The sequence below is a fragment of the Mustela putorius genome, unplaced genomic scaffold (genome assembly GCF_011764305.1).
Source record: "Mustela putorius furo isolate JIRA1106 unplaced genomic scaffold, ASM1176430v1.1 tig00000129_pilon_pilon_pilon, whole genome shotgun sequence".
Classification (NCBI taxonomy): Eukaryota; Metazoa; Chordata; class Mammalia; order Carnivora; family Mustelidae; genus Mustela; species Mustela putorius.
Genome location: NW_025421290.1, coordinates 7,581,283 through 7,608,274, shown reverse-complemented (window position 1 = coordinate 7,608,274; position 26,992 = coordinate 7,581,283). Strand labels below are relative to the sequence as shown.

Sequence of the window (26,992 nt, the reverse complement as noted above, 5' to 3'; positions counted from 1 at the left end):
ATCAGGTGTTTAGTTATACTCATCTTTACAGACAAACTTTTTGAAAATTCAAGAATTAGCTTGTGAAACAACCTCTATTATGAAAATATCATTAAAGTGATGTCATCAGTTTAAATGTTTCATTTTATTTCCTGAGTTCTGGCATTTATATTTAGTAATCAGAAACATTAGCTGGGGAAATTCAAGTTTACCAATAACTTATGTATGACATATTAAATATGATGAAAATAAGAGTGGCTGGGTAGCTCAGACACTGAGCATCTGTCTTTGGCTCAGGTCATGATCCCAGAGTCTGGGGATTGAGCCCTGCATCAGGTTCCCTGCTTAGCAGGGAGCCTGCTTCTCCCTCTCTAACTCTCCTGATTTGTGTTCCCTCTCTTACTGTGTCTTTCTCTGTTAAGTGAATGAATAAAATCTTAAAAAAAAATGCTGAAAATATGGTACATACTTAATAAAGGCATTTACTTGCACTTATGCATTAAATGGGCCATTATTAATATTGGTCAAAACAGTGGGGGGCTCCTGGGTGGCTCAGTGGGTTGAAGCCTCCACCTTTGGCTAGGGTCATGATCTCAGGGTCCTAGGATCGAGCCCCGCATTGGGCTCTGCTTGGCAGGGAGCCTGCTTCCTCCTTCACTCTGCCTGCTTCTCTGCCTACTTGTGATCTCTGTCTGTCAAATAAATAAATAAAATCTTAAAAAAACAAACAAACAGGCAAGTGGTTTTACAGGTATTGAAAATTTGGATCTCATCTTTTTTAAAAAAAATTTTTCTTTTCTTTTAAGATTTTATTTATTTGAGAGAGAGAGAGCAAGCAAGAGAGAGAGAAAGAGAGAGAGAGAGTGTGCACAAGCAGGGAATAAGGGAAGAGGGAGAAGGAGAAGCAGATTCTCTGCTGAGCTGAGCAGGGAGCACGATGCAGGGCTTGATCCCAGAACCCTGAGATCATGACCAGAGCCGGAGGCAGATGCTTAACTGAGTGAGTTACCCAGGCGCCCCTCATCTTTTTTTTTTTTTAAGCAATTAAAAAAAATTTTTTTTTTCGGGGCTTGAATTCGTGATCCTGAAATCAAGACCTGAGCTGAGCTGAGTCATATGTGCTTAACTGACTGAGAAATTTAGGCATCCCTAAACGTTTTCTTTCAAGTAATTTCTATACCCAATGTGGGGCTTGAACTTGCAACCTGGAATCTCTCTATAAACTGACAGTCCAATTATTTATTACCTTTACAATGGGTCAAAGCAACCTTCTTTCCCCTCCATTCTTAAATGACCAATGTGAAAATGAGTAACAAAATCTAGTGTTAGTCTGTGAATAAGAAATGAGCACTCTGCAGTTAAATCATTTTGGAGATCAGTTCAGCAAATGTATCAACAAAATAAAAAAGGTACATGTCTTTTGGTATAGCAATTCCACCAAGATTTTGACTTACTAAAATAATTGGACAGATGTTCAAAGATGACCATAAAGCAGTAATAAATATTGTAAAGGTATCAATTCTGCTAAAATTAGTTTATGAATTTGGCAAGATATGAAAAAATTAGAGACCATCTAAATATCTGGTCTTAAGAAAAGAATTGTACGTTGAGCTAGTTCAAAATCTGGAAAGTTACATAATAAAGTGATTGTCTCTGTGTGGGTCCTTCCCTTTTGGCAGGTATAGTCTATTTCAGAAATATACTTAGCACTGGAATAGGTCCCTGCGGTTTCAGAGTACATGCATCATTATGTCTATTCACAGCATCACTTTGAGGATAGACAGACAGGTCCTATAGTTGGTAAGTGGCCAATATGTGACTAAAGACCAGTGCCAATCTCCTCTGAAAAGAACTAGGGCTTCTTAAAAAATACTTGATTCCAAGATTGGAACAAGAAATATACATGGTGGGCCACCTGGGTGGCTCAGTCGGGTAAGCATCTTCATTCAGGTCAGATCATGATCCCAGGTCTGGGATCGAGCCCCACTTCTGGCTCCCTGCTCAGTGGGGAATCTGCTTCTCCCTTTGCCCCTCCCTGCAACTCATGCTATCTCTCAAATAAATAAATAAATAAATAAAATCTTTAAAAAAAAAAAAATATATATATATATAAGGTGAGCCTGGAGTATCTTGTCATAACAGAAAACAAAGGGTGTTGCTAAAGATTACTAGGGTCATATCAATAGGGATTCAGATGTCAAGTCAGCACTTTGTGGGTCCCCTGGTTGCCAGTGTGGGACAATTTGGGCGTCAAAAGGAATGGCTGTTTTTACATTTCCATGCTGTTATGTAATAAAATACATGACCAGCAGCCTATACGATGATTTGTTGGGTTTTTGTGTACTTTCAAAAAGTGATATAAAGGGGGGGGCACCTAGGTGGCTCAGTGAGTTAAGCCTCTGCCTTTGGTTCAGGTCATGATCTCCAGGGTCCTGGGATTGACCCCACATCCGGCTCTAAGGGAGCCTCCTTATCCCCCAACCCACCTGCCTCTCTGCCTACTTGATATCTGTCTGCCAAAAAAAAAAAAAGAGGTGATATAAAGGGACACCTGGGTGGCTCAGTTAGTTGTTAAGCATCTACTTTTAGTTCGGGTCATGATCCCAGAGTCCTGGGATTGAGCCCCACATTGGGCTCCTTGCTTGGCAGGAAGCCTGCTTCTCCCTCTTCCTCTGCCTGCTGCTCTATCTACTTGTGCTCTCTCTCTCTGTTAAATAAATAAATAAAATCTTAAAAAAAGGAGAGTGACATAAAAACTGCTTAACTATTCTCAGTTTAAAAATAATCTCAAAAAATAAAAAATAAAAATAATCTCATAAAGGTTCCTGATTGACTCATTTGGAAGAGCATGTGACTCTTGATCTTGCGGTCATGAGTTCGAGCACCATGACGGGGGTAGAGATTACTTAAATAAATAAAATAAACTTTAAAAAAATAAAAATAATCTCATAAAGTATAGAAACTTAAATTTTTTTCAGAAGGTAGAATAAATTTCTGATAAAAGCATTTTTTTTTCTTTTTCAGGATGAAGTTCCTGATGGAATTAAATCTGCAAGCTATAAGGTATGTATAGGTACTTACTAATTAAAGAAAAAAACCCATCATCCAGCTTCAGCAATTATTAGTCTGTGGTCAATTTTGTTTCGTCTGTACCTTGTGCTCCACTTTCCCAATTATTTTAAAGTCATTCTCAGATAAGTCTTTATGGATATTTATTTTCTACTTAGAATTATAATTTACTGTGATTTCATTTTACTGTTCAGATCATTCTAATTTGGCCACTGGGAGCTGTTTCAGTTGTTCCTGTGTCCCTTTGATCTACTCTCATCATTGTGGTTTTTCTCTTTCTTCAATACTTTCTTAGTTTCTGGCACTACTGGTATATTTCTGTCTCTTCAGTCTCTTTTAATCCATTTCCATTCCCTTTTCTTTTTTCTTCTTTGCAAACTTATATGTTGAGGAAATGAATCCTTATCCTATAGAATTTTCCACATTCTGGGTGCATGGGTGGCTCAGTTGTTAAATGTCTGCCTTCAGCTCAGGTCATGATCCCAGGGTTCTGGGATCGAGCCCAACATCAGGCTCCTGCTCAGCCGGGAGCCTGCTCCTCCGTCTCCGTCTGCTGTTCCCCCTGCTTGTGTTCTCTCGCTCTGTCAAATAAATAAATAAAATCTTAAAAAAAAAAAAAAAGAATTTTTCACATTGTGTTTTAGTTGATTATATCCCTGTTACATCATTCAACACATTATTTTTTATAAACTGACAGTTATGTGTTACAGCTTTTCAGATTCATTTCCTGATATGTATTGTAAGTTGCTGTATACTTCCTATTACATCATATCAGAAGACATGTCATGTCTGGTTTTCTTTTTTTCTTATAAGATTGATCATTAGGTTCATTATACATCTGATATAAAGTTCCCTACTAGCTTTTTCTGTGAAAGTTGTAGCAGCTTTGATGATTATTACGTAGTTGCATTCTTTCATTAGGGTTTTGAAAATGCTGATACCCTAATTATATCGTTCTTTCTATACTTATTATCTGTTATTATTCTATAAAGATCTTTTCTTGTCAACTATTTGGATGCCCTGAAATACAGTTTATACAGGACAGACAGGATCAATGCTTCATTCTTTTCCTCTCTTTACTAGTTTTCAGAATAATTATGAGTCTGATCCCCTAACACCTCTGAAGATGCACAATAAAGTTTTTATTTTTAGGTGTTATTTTGAACTTAGGAATTTTGACATATTTTATGTGTTAGATTCTGTTGTACTCATTTCTTATGATTCCTTTTGATGTTTGAGTTGTTCTGTCTTTGGCTCCTAGGAGCTCCTTCAAGTTAGTGACGATGGCCTTTTAAGATGATCCCAGTAATGGATTCTACCATTAACATTTTGTAAACTTACATTATCTCATATGTATATGTCTATCTTTCTAGTTATCCATTAAAAAATGTTATTTTCTGGATATATTTCAAAGTAGATTGCAAGCATCAGTATGCATAGCCCTAAATGTATCATCAACTAGATACACACACACACACACACACACACACACACAACTAGAAGTATATCATTAACCAGAGTCCAATATTTGCTTCTACGTATTTTTTATAAAGTTAACACACAGTGAGACGCACAACTTAGCTGTGCCTGTGCTAAATGCAGGTACCTGTGTAATCTATGCTTCGATTACAATAGGGAACATTACTATTACCCTAGAAAGTCGCTTGATACCCTGTCCCAATTTCTACTTTTTCTCCCGGGGGCAACCACTGTTCACTTTTTCCACCATAGATTCTAAAGTAATTTTGCTCCTTTTTGATTCCGTATTTTGTTGTTCACGTACAAAGAGTAAAGTCATAGCTATAAATGTGTTGGCTCCAGTAGCAGAACTTTGAGCATAGTTAAATGATGCCAACATCATCAAAACTTTCGAAAGTTTATACTGTTGAGGGAAAACATCTAATGCCAGTATAAATTCATTTTAAGCTAAAAACTGAGGACAAAATAATTTGTTTTGTGGTAATAATATACAAATTCTGATAAAAACAATTCTGACTAAATAAATCCGTGGAGCAGAAATGAATTTGTAGTTGATTAAGATATGCACATAATTCAGGGGCGCCTGGCTGGCTCAGTCAATAAGATTTTATTTATTTATTTAACAGACAGAGATCACAAGTAGGCAGAGAGGCAGGCAGAGAGAGAGCAGGGAAGCAGGCTCCCTGCCAAGTAGAGAGCCCAGTGTGGGGCTCGATCCCAGGACCCTGACATCATGACCTGAGCCGAAGGCAGAGGCTTAACCCACTGAGCCACCCAAGCGCCCCTAGAACATATGACTCTTGATCTCAGGGTTGTGAGTTCAAGCCCCACATTGGGTGTAGAGATGACCTAAAAATAAAATCTTAAAAAATAAGATACATGCATAATTCATAATTGCATCCAAATATGCTGTGATATTTTACCAATTAAGATAGAAGTGGTAATTGTCAAAACACACAGGTTTTTGTATTTATATATACACTTAATGACCATAAAATTTTTGAGGTAAAGCTAATACAGAAGAAAATATTACTTTGGCATGGACAGGGGTACTTTCTTTGCTGTCCATCATCAATCAGATTTTATAAATGTTTGAGCCTTTGGGAGCCTGGGTGGCTCAGTGGGTTGAGCCTCTGCCTTCAGCTTGGGTCATGATCTCAGGGTCCTGGGATCGAGCCCCACATCAGGCTCTCTGCTCTGCAGGGAGCCTGTTTCCCCCACTCTCTCTCCGCCTGCCTCTCTGCCTACTTGTGATCTCTGTCTTTCAAATAAACAAACAAACAAATAAATAAATAAATAAAATCTTTAAAAAACAATAAAAAATAAAAAATAAATGTTTGAGCCTTTGAAGACTATTTTGTAAAACAACCCAAGAGTCCTTCAGTGGTATTAACCAGTTTTTAATAAACGAGATCTCTAAATGTTGGTAGCTGTATGTTTAAAATCAGTGGACAATTATTCAAAGTATCAATGAATGGAATGCTTAAAGGAAAAATTCTTAGCTTTTGAAGGTTTAGCAAATTGCAGTTATTATAACAAAGCTTGTAAACAAAAACAACAAAATTTATTTCTATAAAAGCTAGGGAGGGATTAAACATACTAATGTGGGGAAAGGTCAGATGGTGCTCTAAGGTTTAATTCTGAAATTTTATAATTGTGCTTTGGAGTATCTCCTCTTGTGGGAAGAGTCTCTTCATGATGAAACTCTTGTGTTTTTTTTTTTTTAATTTTATTTATTTATTTGACAGAGATCACAAGTAGACAGAGAGGCAGGCAGAGAGAGAGAGGAGGAAGCAGGCTCCCTGCTGAGCAGAGAGCCCAGTGCGGGCTCAATCCAGGACCCTGAGATCATGACCCGAGCTGAAGGCAGAGGCTTTAACCCACTGAGCCACCCAGGTGCCCCAAAACTTTTGTTTTTAATTGGATACGTTTATATTCTCATCTAAAATGAAATGAAATAAGAAGGATTACAATTTTGTAGCATCTACATTTGGCAAAATATTTAAAATAATAAAAAAATTATTTGATGGGTTTTGTCTTAAAATATTTAGTGAAGAAACATTCTTTGAAGGCAAAAAAATAGACCTTGTGGAAATAATTTGGTTTAAAATATTTTCACATATTTACCTGTTAGAATATTTTTCTCAATTAAAAAGTATAAATGCAGGGAAGAGTTAATTGAAGGTAGTGATGATTTCAAATTGACTAGGCATAAAAATTAACTTTGAAGGAGATTATGGGCAGTATTATGAAAAATTAAAAATGATAAATTGAAAAAAATTTTTCTTCAGAAAAATGCCAATGATAAAAAATTAAGATATTGACTTAACAAAGTCAATTAAAGTTTTAAATAGAAACAAAGAATAAAAAAAGAAACTGAAGAATGTTTTGTTTAACTTATGTTTTAATATTCAGATAATTATAATGATAAGGTTTTAAAAATTTTTTGTTTTAATGTACATAGGTATATCATTTTTTGAACAAATTCTGTTCATTTTTTGATATGTATTTTTGACTTTTTAGTTTAAGCTAATTGTTTATAGAAAAGTTGCAAGATTAGTATAAAGACACTGTGTGTACTCTACAGATTCACTAATTTTTAATATTTTGCCTCATTTTTCTATATACATATTCCATATGTATATATACATATTCTTATTTTGTATATACATATTCTTATTTTCATTTTTTTTTTTAAAGATTTTATTTATTTATTTGACAGAGAGAAATCACAAGTAGTCGGAGAGGCAGGCAGAGAGAGAGAGAGGGAAGCAGGCTCCCTGCTGAGCAGAGAGCCGGATTCGGGACTCGATCCCAGGACCCTGAGATCATGACCTGAGCCGAAGGCAGCGGCTTAACCCACTGAGCCACCCAGGCGCCCCATATTCTTATTTTCAGACCTCTTGAGAGTAGGTTGGATGTATCATATCCCTTTAATAGTTAATTATGTAGAAAGAATTTTAGTTTGTTTTTTTTTTAAAGATTTTATTTATTTATTTGACAGAGATCACAAGGAGGCAGAGAGACAGGCAGAGAGAGAGGAGGAAGCAGGCTCCCTGCAGAGAAGAGAGGCTGATGTGGGGCTCGATCCCAGGACCCTGGGACCTGAGGCGAAGACAGATGCTTTAAACCACTGAGCCACCCAGGCGCCCTGAGAATTTTAGTTTTGAAAATAGTGTTGGAAATGAGCTGTCTTACAGGTCAACCATTGTAATGAAACAAAGCTGTTATTCAGTAAATAAGTATTTCAAAACAGTGTATCATTTCGGTTATCTTAGTGTTCCCTTTTATCCTCAGAAGTGTCATAGGCTAGACAGTCATTATTAGTATGGTCAGTCTAACAAAAAGGACACTCAGTAAATATTTGTTGAGTGATTGAGTCTGTGCCTTTTGTTTCCAGTGTTACCTTTCAGCTCTGTGGTGGTGATAGCCAGTGTGTGTGAAATCATATGATCTACATTCACTTCCTCTGTGCCAAATACCTGCCTATCAGAATAATGTGTGTGTGTGTATGTGTGAGGCTTAGATGTTGAGAAGAAATGTGGTTGTTTATTTTTTAAACCATTTTATTTATTTATTTGACAGAGTGAGAGAGATATCACAAGTAGGCAGAGAGGCAGGCAGAGGAAGAAGGAGAAGCAGGCTCCCTGCCAAGAGAGAGCCAGATGCGGGGCTCAATCCCAGGAACCTGAGACCACAACCTGAGCAGAAAGCAGAGTCTTAACCCACTGAGCCACCCAGGTGCCCTAAAGAATATATTTTAAGCACCTAAAGATGTCAGAATACTTTTTGTAAGACTTGGTGTGCCCCAGGGCATATTTAGAATCATGGCATTTGGAGACGAGATTGACCTAGACACACATCTTCTGGTCCAACTACTTATCTATGGAAGAGAAAACTGATGCTTACAATTAGGCCATTGAAAAAGTGGGACACCAGGGTGCCTGGATGGCTCACTCAGTTAAGTGTCAGACTCTTGATCTCTGCTCAGGCCTTGATCTCAGGATCATGAGTTCAGAGCCTGTGTTGGGCTCCACACTGGGCATGGAGCCTACTTTAAGGAAAAAAGAAAAAAAAAAAAGTGGGACATTACCTCATGATCCCTTGCCTAATGTTCCTAAAACCTTAGAGATTTTCTTAGCGAACAGCTTGGTAATGGCTTATCAGAACTACATTCTCTGTTTTGTGACCATATAGTAAATGTGTTCACCGACAAAAACAAGGGGCAAAGCCTTTTATGTTTGTTTGTTTGTTTTTTAAGCTTCAGGGTAGATGTGAGGGCTTAATTTTTTTTTAAGTTTTGAAGCCAAGGAAATTGTGCTAGGTATGAAGGAACTTCAGATAATTTTGATATTCTTTTAAAATGCAATAAGTGGACATCTGTTTATTCTCCTTTTCCTTTTAGTATTCTGAGGTAGCCAATAACCTCATTGAAGAATGTGAACAAGCTGAACGACTTGGAGCGGTGGATGAATCTCTGAGGTTTGATTTTTTTCTTTTTTTTGGTAGTTTTTTTTTTTCTCGTGAAATGGTAACTTTAAGAAAAGGGTAACAGTACCTGTTTTCTTTATTTGAAGTGAGGAAACACAGAAGGCTGTTCTTCAGTGGACCAAGCATGATGATTCCTCAGACAACTTCTGTGAAGCTGATGGTATAACAGTTTTCATAGTGTGCATTTTGTTTAAAATTGGGTTTAATTTTAAATTTGTTGTTTAAAATAGCTTTTAGAACTCAGTTTGTTAAGTTAGGCAGTTCGTCAAAAAGCTAAAGACAATTACCGTATGACCTAACAATCAGCTCCTAAATATGTACCAAATAAAAAAACTGAAGACAGGATAACACATACTTGTATCCCCATATTTGTGGCAGCATTTTTCACAATGGCCAGAAGGTAGAAATGACCCAAATATCCATCAACAAATGAATAGAAAAGCAGAGTATAATAAATACACACAATGGAATATTATTTAGCCATAAACAAAGTTTTGATATGTGCTGCAATATGGATAAACCTTGAAAATACTATGCTAAATGAAATAAGCCAGACACAAAAGAGCAGATATTGTGTGATTCCATTTACATAAAATATCTAGAATAAGTAAGGTGATAGAGACAGAGTAACCAGAGGTTAGGAGAAGGGGAGAATGGGGCATTATTGTTTAATGGTTAGAGTTTCTGTTTGAGGTCCTAGAAAAGTTTGGAAACAGCTAGTGGTGACAGTTGCACAATGTTGTAAATATAATTAATGTCACTGGATTCTACTTGTAAACATGGTTAATATGGTAAGTTTTACGTTACATACATTTTACTGCAGTTAAAGAAAAACAAACTGCCAGTTTCTGGAAAAAATTTACCTCCTGAGTTTGAGTATTACTGTTTTGTGTATCTCAGTTATATGTGTGTGTGTGTGTTACTTACATATTTTATGTGTTACTTACATATTTTATTTATATATATATATATAAATATATATAAAAATATATATATAAATATATATATAAATATATATATAAATATATATATATATATGATTTTGTAATATACTCAGGCATTTTGCAAAATAGATTGAGATTGCAACACTTTGCTTCTGTTGTACTGGCCTTGGGTTATTACATATTTTCCTTAATGATGGTGTGTGTTACTTTTGGAAAAGAGAAGAATGAACCATGAGTTACATCTGAGACAATGGGAAGCTGAGCCAGAGTTCTGGGACTGTTCAAATCCAGGAGCCCTAGGATGCATTAGAACCCTTTAATCAGATTTATGGATTCTCCTATTCTTCCTTTTTCCAAGTTGAATTGTTAGCGTTTTAGTTGGCTAAACAAATCAAATCCACCTGAGTTTTGGTATCCTTCATGGCTCTTTTGAAGCAGATTAATGATCTTAAAAAAATTAGCAAAAAGAATGATACAGATAATTTTAATTACAAGTGAGAGACAGTTCCTGCAATTCTCCAAAAAGAGGAAGACAGAGAGAAAGTACTTATTTTTAACTTTGTGGTTTCATTTTGGGAAAAAAAAGAGAAACACATGTTTTCCTTAACATAGCAGGATTATGCCTTGGCAAATAATACTTATAATCCTCTATTCCTAATTCCAAAATCTGAAAACTCTGAAAAAATGAATATTTCCCCCCTGAGTTTAGCACAGACTCATTTAGTATGAATATTCACACGTTTCACTACAGGACTATTTTTGTTTTTGTTTATAAGTTGCTGCCCCAGTCCCTCCTGGGATAATTATTCAGTATATGTTGCATACACTCTAATACCTTTCTAAAATCTGAAAAGTTCTGAATTCCCAAAACATAGGCCCCAGTGATGTTGGCTAGGGAGTTTTGGACTTACACCAAGTTTTAGACTAGCGAAGAAGGGGGATAAAATGCGCCAAGAGGTGCCTGGGTGGCTCAGTCCTTAAGCATCTGCCTTTGGCTGAGGTCATGACCCCAGGGTCCTAGGATTGAGCCCGGCATCCTGCTCCCTGGGTAGTAGGAAGCCTGCTTCTCCCTCTCCCACTCTCCTTGCTTGTGTTCCCTCTCTCACTCTCTCTCTCTGTGTCTGTTAAATAAATAAAATCTTTAAAAAAGAAATGCTCTCCCAGCCCTTTAACTTTACAGTCTCTTTTCCACAAGGATTCTTTGGCCTGAATATTACTATGAGATAAAATTAAACTCTTAACATGCAGCACATTTTTTTTTAAGGCCTGCAGTGTTAGAGAAAGAACAGTAATACTTTAACTTCATTTACCAAAGTGTACTTTTGAGACTACCTGCTTAGATTTGTGCAGCAAGGACTGAGAATCTGTTCCATGAATCACTTGTCTATTCATATTTGTTTCTTCTGTTAAGGTGAATATTTAAAAAGAGGATAGCTTTATAAGGAAGATATAATGTATGTAAATGGTAGGTAGAAAACAGAAGATATTTTGTGAGTTTTAATTAGAAATTTGAGCTTTTGTCATCTGGCGAAATACGACTGTAGTAACAATTTTTAAAAACTTTTTATTTATTTACTTAGAGCAAGTGAGAGAGAGAGCACGAGTGGTGAGAAGGAGCAGAGGGAAAGGGAGAAGCAGACTCCTCATTGAGCATGAGCAGGGAGCCTGATGTGAGGCTCCATCCCAGTCTGGAATCGTGACCGGAGCCAAAGGCAGCTGCTTGACTGACTGAGCCAGCCAGGTGCCCCAGTAACAATTATTTTTTATTAAAAAGTTGATTCAAGATGAAGTATTTGTTATAAGTAAAATTATGAGTCAACTAATACTTATATCTAATTAGGCAGAATATTAAAAATTTAATTATTTCTTGGTAACTTGTTTTCTGTCTTAAAATACTAGGTGCTGAGCATTATTTATATGTTTTAAAAGTGAGGGCTATTTTTTATGAATTTATTATAATTTGCTATATTGTGGCGATACTTGAGTTGAGTTGAACAGAAATATCTGTTCCTGAACCAGAGGATCCCATACAAGTTGTTCTACTTTTTTTTTGTTTTGTTTTTTTGTTCTTGTTTTTGTTTTTTTTTTTTAAGTAATCTCTATACCCAACTTGGGGCTTAAATTAACAACCTGAAGATCAAAAGTCACATGCTTTACTGACTGAACTAGCCAAGTGCCCCTGTTTTTAAGTTTTGTTTCTACTTTCTCTAGTTACTTTAATTGCCACTTCCGCATGGACTCTCAGTTATTTCTAGATGCTATCACTGTGCTACTTCTAGAAGCCAAATTTCCCCTAATTTATGTCTCTAGTGTATTGTCAATTGGGATAAAAATAACCATGCTTAGCTTTATTTTTGTTTTGTCAGTGTGTTAATAAGAAGTAGGTACTTTTGAGAGCCTAATGGACTTTCTTAAAAGCACCTGTGTGCTCAGATTTTTGTCATCTGCTTTAGTTGATTTGAGGCCATTTTTGCCTACTTCATTTTTTTAATAAAGATTTTATTTATTTATTTGACAGAGAGTGATCACAAGTAGGCAGAGAGGCAGGCACAGAGAGAGCGGGGAAGCAGGCTCCCTGCCGATTAGAGAGCCTGATGCGGGGCTCGATCCCAGAACCCTGAGATCATGACCTGAGCTGAAGGCAGAGGCTTAACCCACTGAGCCACCTGGGTGCCCCACCCACTTCATTTTTGTTGGTTCATGTTGTTAAGCTTTACAAATGAGTAAGATATTACTATATATTAAATAATTTCCCGAAGCAACTGGAAAACAAGGGGCCATTTTTTTTGTTTCAAAGATAAAATACATTATACAAATTTATAGGACATATGAGTAACCAACATCTCAACCAATTTTTGTATGGTTTTCATTGGTATCTGTAATGGACTTTTCTAGAATACTTATTATTTCATTTTATTAGACAGCCTTTGTACTTAAGAGTTTTGTTGATTATAAAATGTAAGATATGTCATAATACCACTAGCTAATATGTATTGAACTCTTACCATGGTTCCAAGCACTCTACACATATAAATTTACTTAAGTCTCATGGTAACACTGAGTATTAGTTCCACTTTATAAATGATGGCACCAGTGCATTGAGAACATATGTAATTTGCCCCAGGTTCCACATGGAATAAGACGTAGGGCCTGGATTCTCACCCAGGCAGTCTGCTTCCAGAGCCCCATGTGCTGGTCTGTTGAACATTTAGGTTGCTTCATATTTTCCCTTCTATAAATAATGCCGATGCAAGTATATTCCTGCTTATAACTTTTTGCATGTTTAGGATTGTACCTTTGGGACAGCTTTGTGGTGGATCTAGACGGTGGTCTTATAAGAAGGAAGTTTTTGGTAATAAACAGTGTGTCGTAGTAATACATCTTCATCTGCCCCGGTTGCTGATGAACTGCTTGCGGTTAAGGTGGAGGGAAAGGGAAATGCATAGTATATTTTTCATCTGGACAGCTTATGAGAATCAAATCACTGTGTTTCTTTGATTCTAAAAGTCATACATTCCTATTTACCATTTTTAAAAGCAGGATGCTTTTGCAACCAGTGAGTACATTTAATGTGGCTGTGCCATCCTCTTTTCTCATCTTTCTTTCTTTCTTTTCTTTTCTTTTTTTTTTTTAAAGATTTTATTTATTTATTTGACAGATCACAAGTCTGCAGAGAGTCAGGCAGGGAGGGTGGGGGCGGAAGCAGAGAGCCCGAAGGGGGGCTGGATTCCAGGACTCTGGGATCATGACCTGAGCCGAAGGCAGAGGCTTTAATCCACTGAGCCACTGAGGCGCCCCTTCTCGCCTCTTTCTTGTAAAAGATTGTATTTAAAGTCTGGATGCACTTGTTACATTTGTGGTGCCTTAGAATCAGTGGGATAGTCTGTTATACTAGTTTTTTAAGTAAGTGAAGAAAAAGATTGAATGAAACATTTCATTTTACAGACATACAGTCTCCTGATGCTGAATATGTAGATTTGCTCCTTAATCCCGAGCGCTACACGGGTTACAAGGGACCGGATGCTTGGAAGATTTGGAATGTCATCTATGAAGAAAACTGCTTTAAGTATGTGTCATTTTCATTTAGAAAGTCCACAGAGTGATTTTTATTTATATACCAACAAATCAACAAATTAAAATGACTCTAAATTGCGAATCACATTGACTTTGCTAAAGGATGTTTTGGACATAGAAACATTCTTACTCATTAATCCAGTTCTCCTCTGGGAAAACACATGGACATGAGTTTCAACAAATATTTTTTTCTTCTTCAAAAGACACAAACGTAGAAAAATAAATAAAAAATTATTTAAAAAAAATAAAGTAAAAGACGTAGAAAAAAAATAAAAGACAGTGACTAGTATAGGACTTTGATGGGAGTCTTGTAGACATTTCACAGATGTTCTTTCAGTGGATTATATAATCTCTTTTACAGATGAAATAACCGGGAGCCAGCCAGGTTTACTTCATTTCCCAGGATCCTAAACTTAGTAGTAGAGAATAAGTAACCCCTAAATCTTTTTTTGGTGCTCTGTATTCATCTTTCTGAGGCTCCGGTTATTGTACCTGCTTTCAAGTTTAAGTTAGGTTAATTTCAGAGAATAATTACAATAAGTAACACTTGAACACTCACTGTGTGCCAGACCTGTGCTAAGTATGTACAGTAAGTGGTATGTACATTTTCTCTTTTAGTCCCTGCAATAGCCCTTGTCACTGTTGTAGTTGTCACTGTTTACAGGGGGAGAAACTTGAGACTTGGAAGGGTTAAATGATTTTTCCAGTGTCAAAAGCCTAGTAAGTGGAAGAACCCACTTTGTATTCTTTACTGCTACCATGGAAATAGCCAATTTGATCACTGTGTGACTGGGACATGCTTCAAGTTTACATGCCTCTTGGAAGCCTCTGGCCTCTAACCAATGTGCTTATTGGTTTTTGGAAGGAATTTGTGTGTGCATTTGCATTATACTGTTTCAGAGATGGGGGGAGTTCTGGGAAAATGGAGTTCATAGATACGGTAGTAATATATTTCACTTTGCGTAAGTCAAATATAAGGGATAAGCAGTTATGCTTATACCAGAAAAATGCCAGTTTCTTTTTTTTGACTTGAAGAACTTCTCCAGTTTTAAAGTGGATAATTTTCATTATTTACTCATTTCTGCCATGTATTTCATTTAAATTCCCTGGTTTATTATTAAGAATGTTTGACTTAATTGGCTTACTTTTTTTTTTTTTTTAAGATTTTATTTACTTATTTGACAGAGAGAGAGAGACAGCTAGAGAGAGAACACAAACGGGGAGTGGGAGAGGGAGAAGCAGTCTCCCCGCTGAGCAGGAAGCCAGACACGGGGCTCAACACCAGGACCCTGGGATCATGACCTGAGCCGAGAGCAGGCGCTTAACAGCTGAGCCACCCAGGCGCCCCTTAATTGACTTACTTTAAGGTTTTTGTTTTCCTTTGCTTTGCTTTAGATTTTATGTTTAAGTAATCTCCAGACCCAACTTGGGGCTCTAACTTACAACCCCAAGATAAAGAGTTGTATGCTTTACTGACTGAGCCTGCCAGGTGCCCCGAAAGGGTCTTTTTTTTTTTTTTTTAATGTGAACGAAAATAGACTCAACTGAAGCATTTGTTAAATTTTACATTTGTATTATAGTTATTTCTTAACTAATTTATATCATGATTCCCAGTATAAATATTTCTAAAATATAAACAATATATGAGGCACAAAACTGAGTATGGTAAAATACAGCTTACATGTTTTGTTCTCAAAGTGTCTCAAGTTGTGCAAGTTCGTAAAATTTAAATTGCAGACAAAGCAATCCCTACACTTTAGTAATGTTATTAATGATTATTTAGTTCGAGATTTAAAGGCACTTCAGTGACATTAAGAAATTTTTTTTTTTTTTACTTTAGTGACATTTTAACTCCTTTTTTTCATATTAAAAAAATGCCTTTTACTGAAATCCCAACAGACTTGGTGGCCACAGGATCAGTTGACAAACCTAAGATTTATGAAGTGGAAAATAATCTATCCAGTGTGTTTTTTCCCTTTTTATTTTCGTGCTTCATTTGGGTGTTTATATTTCTTGTTTGTCTTTCAGTCAGGAGTGCACTTTGTGCCACATGCAAACACACATATGTGTACATGCATATATGTATATATAACATATTTAGTATAACATATTTAGTGACTCTAGGAGAAGAGCTTGACTCGATATTGTCTTCCTTTGTTTGAGGAAGTGATTAAGAAATGGCTTTCTGGCTGCTACAATGGGAAAAGATTAGAAACTATTGCTAAGACAAATAACAACCACCCTCCCTTAAAGCAATTTGAGAACACTAAATGTTTTATAAGCTCAATAAAACAGTTTGATTTTGGATGTAGTCATTAAGCAGCTCTCTGAGATAATTTCACTTTTACTTAGATAATTATAACAAGATAGGTAACATAATTATATTTTACAGTTTAATTCTTTTGTTTCTAGGCCACAGACGATTAAAAGACCTTTAAATCCTTTGGCTTCTGGTCAAGGTGAGTTATTTATTTGCACTGTTATATTATTTATCAGCCAGTGAACTTTGGTTAGAAGGAAGAGGAAGGCCAGATAAGGGTTTTGGCAAGAGCATTTAAGGTCATATATTCCTGTTTCCATAGAAGTTATGCCTTACCCTTATAGACAAGTTGGTGTTTAAAATATTCATACCTCAGTAAGGAGTATTTGTGTAATGAAGTTCATGGTATTAGATTATCATAGGGTGGAGAGTAGGTTAAATGTTTATTCTTCTGTGCCTTTTTATGTAATGTGTGTTTAGTTACTATTTTTATTCATTTTCTAATTAAATGACTATCCAAAAAAACCCCCAAAAAACCCAAACCCTGAAATGATTATACATATTGGGAGTCTGATTTCAAAATCACAGGTCTTTATATTTCATTAAGATTTTTCATTTAAGGTCTTGCCCAAATGCTGCCTTTTCTATCTTCCTTGACTCTCCTAACTGGAAGTAACCCAGTGCAAGTGATCTTACGTCAGGTTTTGTATCTCTTACCACCTTTCCACTGGCATTATTTTACTATTATGCATCTATTGATCTACCCTAGCACTCTGAGTATTTGGGGAGTATTTATTGGTTTCATCTCTTAATAGAGAGCCTGACACATAACAGATGGAGTTGTTTGTTAAGTGAGTGATTGATGAAAACTGCTTTCCTTATTTAATGGTCTTGTCTGCAGTTGGGAAGATCACTGTTCCTTCAGCAAATGATTATCCTCCATTTACTGTGCGGTAGGCGCGGTACAGAGGCAGAGGGGGTGTGAAATTGCACCTCAGAAACCCTGCTCAGTCTGTAATAGGCAGAATGGTTTGTTGAATAAACCATTTCAGTGCTATGATTTCAGACTTTTTGCTTAGGAAATATATATCCCTGTTCTCATAATATGTGCTTACTGATGAAATCTTTGGTGTGCTTTTAGCAAATGTGTGGGTTTTTCATTTTTAAAATTTATTTGAGAAGCTGCTGATCTCATATAGTCAATAAACATAAATTTCCTCCTGGAAAGCAATGAGATTGCATCATTCCCTAAATGTTGGCAGCCTAGGCTTTCTTAGATTAGAAATGAAAGAACATCTTTAAAGAAGAGTTTGGGTTTATCTGAGTCACATATGGTAACCCTTCGGAAGATATTGATTTAATATCAGATGAGTGCGAATTCCTAGGTAAGGGGTGATCCTCAGTATGAACTCATATTATGATCTGATTAATTAACTACCCTTACTTATCATGAAGATAAATGGGAACAATTTAAGTATTTATCATTAAGGAACTGGTTAAATGATTCATAGTATGTTCATGGAGTAAAATATACCACTAGAAATGTTGCTGAAAATTTGTATTCATTTAGGTCAGTAATGACCAATAGCACATTGAAGAAGAGAAACAGGCATCAAATAGTATGTATATTTTTGTAAAAACATACTTAATATAATATCTAAATGTCTATATGCGAAGAAAAAGGACATTTACCAAAGCATAAATGGTATTTATCTAGGGCAGAGGGAGTTCAGATGACATTTTTTATTTTGTCTGTCTTCTTTTTTTTTTTAAACATGTATTTGCAGTGAGCATATGTTATTTTAATAATCAAACAATGATGGCATTAAATAAGCATGGGCAAAATGAAGACAGTTTTTTTAAGAGTAAATGAGCAGCTGCTTACAAACTGTGCTGAACTGTGCATAATTTAAATCTTCACAAATAGTCTTTCGAAATATTCCTGAATTAGGTAAAATTTTACAGTGTCAGTCTAGAGGTTTCAAAGCAAGAATACAATTTTTTAACAGAAACCGTGTTACAGATTTAGAATAAATAAATGTGAAAAAAGGCTCTGCCAACCAAATAACTGTTAAATCCTTAAGGTATTTGAGAGTACTCTCGGATGATAGATTAGAATTTTCTCTCCCTTCAGCCTGCATTAAATCCTGTATGAGCTGAAGCCACTCCTTACCCAGGCTCTTGGAGATGATGCCCTTGAAGCGAATCAGGCATAGTTCCTATTTGCCACTAGATAGGGTTGTGTCATGAGTGATTGCCTCAGATTTTGCTTATGTGGGTGAACTGATGGACTAAAACTAACCGTTATTCAAAGTCTTATTTTTTATGGAAGTATAGCATTTTAAAGTGACATCTGGAAGGACTTTATAATAATCAACCTTTTGTTTTGTTTTTCAGGGAAAAGTGAAGGTAAGTATAATTTCTTTATCATATATATATGAATTTGCTGATACATTCAGATGTTTATTTGGGAGACTGTCCTTCCTACTTCTAAGAAGTCCTGTTTATCTAAAATTCAGGAGGTAAAAGCACAGGAAGATGACTGCGCCTGGGATCAGGCATTTATTCTGCAGCAGATCTCTAGGATCTGCTGGGTCCTTACAGGAAACTTTAAGCATTGTCACAGTGTTGCTCTGTGGCTTCCAAGACCTGTGTTTGCTCTTGGAGGTAGTTATTACCCACTCTGAGTTGTAATGCTAAAATTTTTAACGTATCTTAGGTTTACTTTGTCTTTGTGAGAATCTTTTTGCTTTCTGAGTGAAACTGAAATGATTTTTTAAAAAGATTTTTCTTTATTTATTTGAGAGACACAGAGAGTGAGAGCAAGCACAGTGGGGAAGGAGGGGAGAAGCAGCTCCCCACTGAGCCCGACATGATCCCAGGACCCTGAAATCATGACCTGAGCTAAAGGCAGAGGCTCCACTGACTGAGTCACCCGGGTGTCCTGAAATGTTTTTTCTTATTCTTAAGGCCATGTGTTTAACCATAGGAAAAGACAAAGCAGTACTTAGCTTTAGTCCAGCCAGATGAAATTGCTAAAATGTGAAGTACCCCTTTCCTCTTTGGAGAGGAACTTTAGTTTCTTCTTGAACATTAGTTTACAAATTGCATTTGTGGGATGCCTGGGTGGCTCAGTGGGTTAAAGTCTCTGACTTTGGCTCCCAGGACCCTGGGATTGAGCCCCGAATCAGGCTCTCTGCTCAGCAGGGAGCCTGCTTCCTCCTCTCTCTGCCTGCCTCTCTGCCTTCTTGTGATCTCTGTCTGTCAAATAAGTAAAATCTTTAAAATCTTTAAAAAAACAAATTGCTTTTCTATTCTGTCTAAATAACAGAATACCAATGTCTGATAATACTGGATTTCTTAAAATTATACTTTATATTATAGAAACAATAACAGCTTAGTAAAATACTGGATCAGAACTATACTAGTTGGAACAGAAATTCTTTAGTAGAAGATTATTCTTCCAAAGATGCCTTACATTTTATTACTGTTACTAATGATCCTATAATTTTCAAAGGTTCCCCCCACTTCCTTACAGTTTTTAGTTTTGAGAGATTTTATTCTACCTTGGGTATTCCTAGCTATGTTAGAAGATATTGTTTCAGTTTTTCAATACTATTTATAAAGATCTCATCCTGTCTCTTATTGTCAGAGAAACAGTTGTTAACTTGTGGAGTCTATCTTTAGAGAAATCATCTTGTTTATGAGTATATTTATAATTTTTCATTTTGGTCAAAATTGAAAGCCTTATCCCTGACAGCTAACATATCAGGTGACTTTACTCCTTTTTCCCCTGATTCATGGTCCCAAACTTGAAAAAAAACAAGAAAAAACTCTGAAGGTTGTTCTTTTGTTTTTGTTTTTGTTTTTTTAAGATTTATTTATTTATTTGAGAGAGAGAGTTTGTGCGTGCCTGGAGAAAGGGAGAGGGATAGGGAGAAAGTGTCTTAAAGAGGAGACTCCCCACTGAATGTGGAGCCTGACACGGTTCAGTCTCATGACTCCGAGATCAGACCTGTGATGAGACCAAGAGTCAAAGGCTTAACCAACCACCAACCAGGTTCCCCAACTTTGAAGGTTTTAATAAGGAGACAAATCACTTGGAATCCCACAATACCAAGATAATTGATAATGGTAATGGCTAAGACTACACGCCAGTACTCTTCCAAGCAGTTTACAAGTATGATTTCATTTAATCCTTACAACATTCTCAGGAGGTATTACTTTTATTTCATTTTGTAGACAAGGAAAATGAGTGCCAAAGAGGTTTAGCAACTCAGCTAAATCACGTATGACTTATAAGTAGCACAGTTGGAATTGAAATTAGTCAGTTTGGCTCCAAGGTCTGTGTTCTCAGTCACTACCTCATAATGCTTCTCCGTTAACATTGTGATAATTTTTTTTTTTAATCTTATTTATTTGTCAGAGAGAGTGTGTGTGCAGGCAGAGGGAGAAGCAGGCGTGTTGTGGGACTCAATCCCAGGACTCTAGGATCATGATCTGAGCCCAAGGCAGATGCTTAACCAACAGCCACTCAGACATCCCAACATTTTAATAATTACGATTATTTACATGCATGTATGTTTATACTAGATATATTTGTAGTTGTGTATATTGTTATCCCCATGTCTGCATGCTTCCTTAGCCTATGTTTGGGTCAGGCCTCTCTAACAAAATACCATAGACTGGGTGGCTTAAATGACTTCATTTTCTCACCGTTCTGGAGGCTGGGAAGTGTAAATCAAAGCACCAGCCAGCAGATTTGATTCTTCCTAAGGGCTCTCTTCCTGGCTTGCAGATAGCCAGCCTTTCACTGGCGGAGAAAGAGCTCTGGTCCTTTCACAGGCCTATGAAGACACTAATCCCATCATGGGACCCTACCCTCCTGACCTCATCTAAACCTAATCACCTCCAAAGGCCCCACCTCCAAATACCATCCCCTGAGGGCTTAGATCTTCAACATGTGAATTTTATCTGGAACAGTCTAGACTTCTAGAAATGGGTTTACTGGATCAAAGGTTATGGACATTTTAGGCTCCTGACTCCATTTTGTCACTGAGAGAATGTGTGACTTTGTAACCTTTCCAGTCAGTGTGCCGCTCATTTTACCTGACCCTTGTCAGCATTAAGTATTGTCATATTTTTATTTTTACTGGTAAAAGTGCTATCTCTATGGTTGTAATTTGCATTTTTTATTACTAGTGAGAGGGAGTAATTTTTATATTCTTACCATTTGTGGCTTTTCCTTTGTGAATTCTCTATTATTTGCCCACTTTAACTGGGCACTTTAGCATTTTTATTCAGCTTATGAGTTTTTTTTTATGTAGAATATTATCCTTTTGGGGCACCTGGCTGACTCAGTTAAGCAGTTGACTTTGGCTCAGGTCGTGATCTCTAGGTCTTGGGGTTGAGCCCCATGTCAGGCTCTCTGCTTGATGGGAAGCCTGCCTCTCCCTCTCCCTCTGCCTGCTATTTCTCCACTCCCCCTGCTTGTGTGTGCTCTCTCTGTCAAATGAATAAATAAATAATAAATAATTTTTTAAAAGCTTAGAAAAGCATACAATGAGTTCTTAATTTTCATAGCATCACCTGTTTTCAAGGCTAAGTAGTTTTCCTTGCATTGATTTATTATTTAAATTGTGTGTTCTGACATCCTATGAAACATTTTATCTGGAAAATTACGAGATTTAGGGCTACCTAAGGTAGACTTAGGGCTACCTAAGGCAATGCTGAAGCCTTCTAGAGATGGACCAAGAGAATGGTACTAAATTGAATCCACACCAAGAACTTCTCTCCTTCCTTTGGATAAATAGCAAATAAAATTTGGAACTTTTGTTCATTTTTAAATCACCATTTGGCACAAATTGCTGTTATATATTGAACAACGTACACTTTGGCATTTTTACAACTTTGTGACTTCTTTTTCTTTTAATTTCAGAGAACACTTTTTACAGTTGGCTAGAAGGTAATTGGAAACTTTTAAACAAATTTTAATGTTAAACATTTTTTTCATCTTTAAAGACATATGAAATTAGTTTTAAAATGGTATGAGTTCCACATATAAGATTTCTGTTACCAAATTACTATTTTTAGGCCTCTGCGTAGAAAAAAGAGCATTCTACAGACTTATATCTGGCCTGCATGCAAGTATTAATGTGCATTTGAGTGCACGATATCTTCTGCAAGGTATGTGACATTCACATTTATTTTACCATACTTATTTTCAGATATTCTTAAAATTTTTTGGTATTTACCTTAGCAAGACAAAATTGACATGATTGAATATTAGGCAGTAACAAATCATTCTTCAATGGTAGTAATCAGGAATGTAGGAACTGTAGATAATTTAAGGACATATTCAGTATGATCTCACCTCTGCTTACCTTTTTTTTTTTTTTTAAGATTTTATTTATTTGACAAACAAGAGATCACAAGTAGGCTGAGAGGCAGGGAGAGAGAGAGAGAGAGAGGAGGAAGCAGGTTCCCTGCTGAGCAGAGAGCCTGACGTGGGGCTCGATTCCAGGACCCTGGGATCATGATCTGAGCCAAAGGCGGAGGCTTTAACCCACTGAGCCACCCAGGCGCTCCTGTTTACCTTTTTTTAAGAAGCAGCTCAAAATTGTGCACATCGCTTTGGAAATATTCTGTTTTGTTTGTGAGAGTTAAAATAGCTCCTAATGGCATGGTATGTTATTCAGTAGATACTTTAATTGTATTAAAACTGTTCTATTTGTGTGCCAACTTAAGGCCTAGAGTTTAACGGGTAAAAAGTATTTTCTGCTGTTCTTTATGCTTTAAAAATGCTTTTGCAAAACAAGGCCATGGTTGAGTTTCATCAGTAACCTATTTCTTCTGGAATTTTAAATGGCTTCAGACTTATCAATAATGTCAGGCGGTCATTTTTAAATTTGTGTATTTTGGTTTTATAAATATGTTGATATTCAGAAATTCGATTTCTGTGAGATCATATTTCTCAGTAAAACAGTGAATTTATTTTCCTTCTAAGGATGGGTTCTAGAAGATAAAATATTAACGTAGGACCATAAAAATCTATATTATGAAAAGCAGCTTTCATTGTTCTGTATTTTCAAATATATAATGAAACTAACTTCTCTAACTCAATGTAAGTAAACTGAAACTTAATTTTAAAATTCAGATTTTAATATTTAATTCTTCCTTCTTCTCAGAAACTTGGTTGGAAAAGAAATGGGGACACAACATTACCGAATTTCAGCAGCGATTTGATGGAATTTTGACTGAAGGAGAGGGTCCAAGAAGGCTTAAGAACTTGTATTTTCTCTACTTAATAGAATTAAGGGCTTTATCTAAAGTGGTACCATTCTTTGAGCGCCCAGATTTTCAACTCTTCACTGGAGATAAAGTCCACGATGCAGAAAACAAAATGCTACTTCTGGAAATACTTCATGAAGTCAAGTAAATGACATATTTTGATTTGTACATCTTGTTAATAGAAGAGTGACAAGTGGTATCAAAGTTCAGGTCTTAAATATTCAGTTTAGAGAAAGGAAAAAATTTTTTTAAAGATTTTATTTGTTTATATGAGAGAGAGAGAGAGCATGAGCAGGAGGAAGGGGCAGAGGGAGAGAGAGAAGCAGACTCCCGGCTGAACACAAAGCCCTACATGGGACTTGATCCCCGGACCTTGAAATCATTGCCTCAACTGAAGTCAGATGCTTAACCAACTGTGCCACACAGGCATCCCAAGAAAGGAAAATTATTTAAAAAAAATAATTAAAAGCTAATTTTGCCTATAGGTCTTTTAGAATTGAGTTTTGTTTTTGTTTTGACTTAGGTACTAAGTGGCACAAATTTTTAGTTTTGAGAGTCATTTTGTATTATTTGATACCTGCATTCTTTTCTTTTCTTTCTTTCTTTTTAAAAAATATTTTGTTTATTTATTTGAGAGAGAGAGAGCATGTGAGAGAGAGCAAGCGGGGGAGGGGCAAAGGGAGAGGGAGAAGAAGGCTTTCTGCTGAATTAGGAGCCGATGCAGGACTCGATCCCAGAAGCTTGGAATCATGACCTGAGCCAAAGGCAGATACTTAACTGACTGAGCCACCCAGGTGCCCACCTGCATTCTTTTCATATGTGGTTGAACGTACTACTATTTTATGTGGTTGTTTAAGACTTTGTTTTGGGGCAACAGGGTGTTGATTTTACTCAATTTTCTACTCTTTTTTATTATAGTATTCATTGCCAACCAACAAAATGTTATCTTAGAGGTATTTTTAATACTTTACAGTACCTGAAAATGAATCTTCTCTGTTTTAACCTGTAGGTCATTTCCTTTGCATTTTGATGAGAATTCCTTTTTTGCTGGGGATAAAAAAGAAGCAAACAAACTGAAGGTAATTATTTCACATTGTCTTTTTTTAAAAAAAGATTTTATTTATTTAAATAGATCACAAGTAGGCAGAAAGGCAGGCAGAGAGAGAAGGAAGCAGGCTCCCTGCTGAGCAGAGAGCCTGATGTAAGGCTTGATCCCAGGACCCTGGAATCATGACCTAAGCTGAAGGCAGAGGCTTTAACCCACTGGGCCACCCAGGTGCCCCAGTTATTTCATATTTTAACATAAGTTTTAGATTCAAACTCGTATGCAGATGTGAATATAAGGCCCATGTTTTTATAGTTAACAATAAATCTTATTCTGTATTAGGAAATTACAACAAAAGCCAGAGTCATAATCATTCTTTTCCTCTAAAAAAGGAAGTCCTAAGGCAGGCCAACTTAAGATCTAGTTTGTGTTGTGTTCAAAGTAACAAAGTGTGTCACTGCACACTTTACAGATGGCTTTCATATCAATGGTCTCATCACAAATAGAAGTTATACATTAAAGGAAAGGGATCCAGAGCCTGAATGGCAGTATTTGTCTTTCGCTGAGGAGAATTCTGAAAATGGCTTTGGATAGAGTAAAGCCATTTAGGGGGACAGGACCCAGGGTTTGTTACTCATCTTATTTATTGGGAATGAAAGGTATTTAGGGAGGCCAGAAGAAGAGAAAACATGATGCCCTACAAAATAGAGAGATTAATCTCTTACCTAGAGGTATAAGCTCATATAAGACCATCTTGGTGTATATTGGCATCAAAATCCTACAAATATAAAATATTGCTAGGAAGACTTATTAATCACTCACTATGTGCAAAATATGATTCCTGTCATTAAAGGAAGGGACAGCTCCTAACTTCAGTAGATTTCTACTCTGTTTGGAGACTCAAGTAAAATTGTATTACCATTCTCTGTTACAAAGCTAAGGTAAATAAAGGCAGGTCGCTCTCCGGAGCACTGGGCTTGAACTGATTTCTTCAGGGTAAGACAATATGCCTCTGTTTTGTATTCCTTGTTTCTTTCTATAAGGAAAGAACCTGATTTTATTCAGTTTGCAAACACTACTTCTTGCACTGATTCTTTTGCTGTTAAATAATAGTTATTTTTGATCTCCCATCTACCTCCTACAGAAAGCATTCTTGCTAGAAATACATACTTCATGCTTATATAACCTGCCAGGCAGCTTCCAGGAACTTGGAAGTGAGGGGGAAGATACTGTAATAAGACTTTTTTTTGTCTACTAGTTTCACTTTCTTCCTTATTTTTAGTACACTTGCTGGTTTATTGGAAAGTGTTTTGGCATCAACTCTTTTTATATTGTGCCGATTAGAAATATTGCTCATGATGTTTTAATTTTATCAAAACTCAGAAACACTCAGATTTGATGTTCTATGGAGTTTAGCAGATAATTTTTCTGAATTCTTTTATAATAAAGAAGTAAAACTTGTTAATATCAGAGATTTACTTTCCTAAGAAAAAGTAGTTTTATGGTGAACATCATGGATTTAAACAGTAACATGAGTTTTATTTATTTAAAAATATTTTTAAATTTTATTTTTATTTAAGTAATCACTGCACCCAAGGTGGGGCTCAAACTCATGACCCTGAGATCAAGAGTCACACACTCTTCTGACTGAGCCAGCCAGGTGCCCTGAGTTTTATTTTTTTATAACTAGCATAGATTGTTATATTAGTTTCAGGTATATTATAAGTTCATTTAAAAATCTCATCTTTTTTTTTAAAGATTTTATTTATTTATTTGACAGACAGAGATCACTATTAGGCAGAGAGACAGGCAGAGAGAGAGGAAGGGAAGCAGGCTCTGAGCAGAGAACCTGATGCAGGGCTCGATCCCAAGACCCTGGGATAATGACCTGAGCCAAAGGTAGAGGCTTTAACCCACTGAGCCACCCAGGTGCCCCTAAAAATCTCATCTTGTCTGCATTATACTCTATCCATGGATGGTTAGAAATAGAAGATGATATGGGGCGCCTGGGTGGCTCAGTGGGTTAAAGCCTCTGCCTTCTGCTCAGATCATGATCCCAGAGTCCTGGGATCGAGCCCTGCATTGGGCTCTCTGCTCAGCAGGGAGCCTGCTTCCCCCACTCTCTCTCTTCATGCCTCTCTGCCTACTTGTGATCACTGTCAAATAAATAAATAAAGTTTAAAAAAAATAGAAGACAGTATGAAAGAATAGTCCAGTGTTCAAATAGAGTAGGGTCCATTTGAAGGCTTCTGAAACATTTAAGAATCGGGTGAGAACTGTTTTCTGGTTAGTTGGTTTCACTGGACGTAAATTACAGTAGATAACCATAGCATGTTCGATTGTTCTACCCACTGACAGTAC

At 36.4% G+C, this 26,992-nt stretch overlaps 1 protein-coding gene across 1 annotated transcript in view; it reads left to right on the top strand.

Moving 5' to 3' along the window:
* Positions 1–26,992, top strand: part of ERO1A (endoplasmic reticulum oxidoreductase 1 alpha) — a 46,589-nt gene that overhangs the window by 12,645 nt on the left and 6,952 nt on the right. The window contains exons 4-13 of the mRNA XM_004738792.3: positions 3,004–3,042; positions 8,933–9,009; positions 9,105–9,178; positions 13,908–14,028; positions 16,449–16,495; positions 18,694–18,705; positions 22,235–22,261; positions 22,390–22,482; positions 23,484–23,730; positions 24,596–24,665. Of these exons, the coding sequence (XP_004738849.1) occupies positions 3,004–3,042; positions 8,933–9,009; positions 9,105–9,178; positions 13,908–14,028; positions 16,449–16,495; positions 18,694–18,705; positions 22,235–22,261; positions 22,390–22,482; positions 23,484–23,730; positions 24,596–24,665 (807 nt within the window). The remainder of the gene's footprint in view (positions 1–3,003; positions 3,043–8,932; positions 9,010–9,104; positions 9,179–13,907; positions 14,029–16,448; positions 16,496–18,693; positions 18,706–22,234; positions 22,262–22,389; positions 22,483–23,483; positions 23,731–24,595; positions 24,666–26,992) is intronic.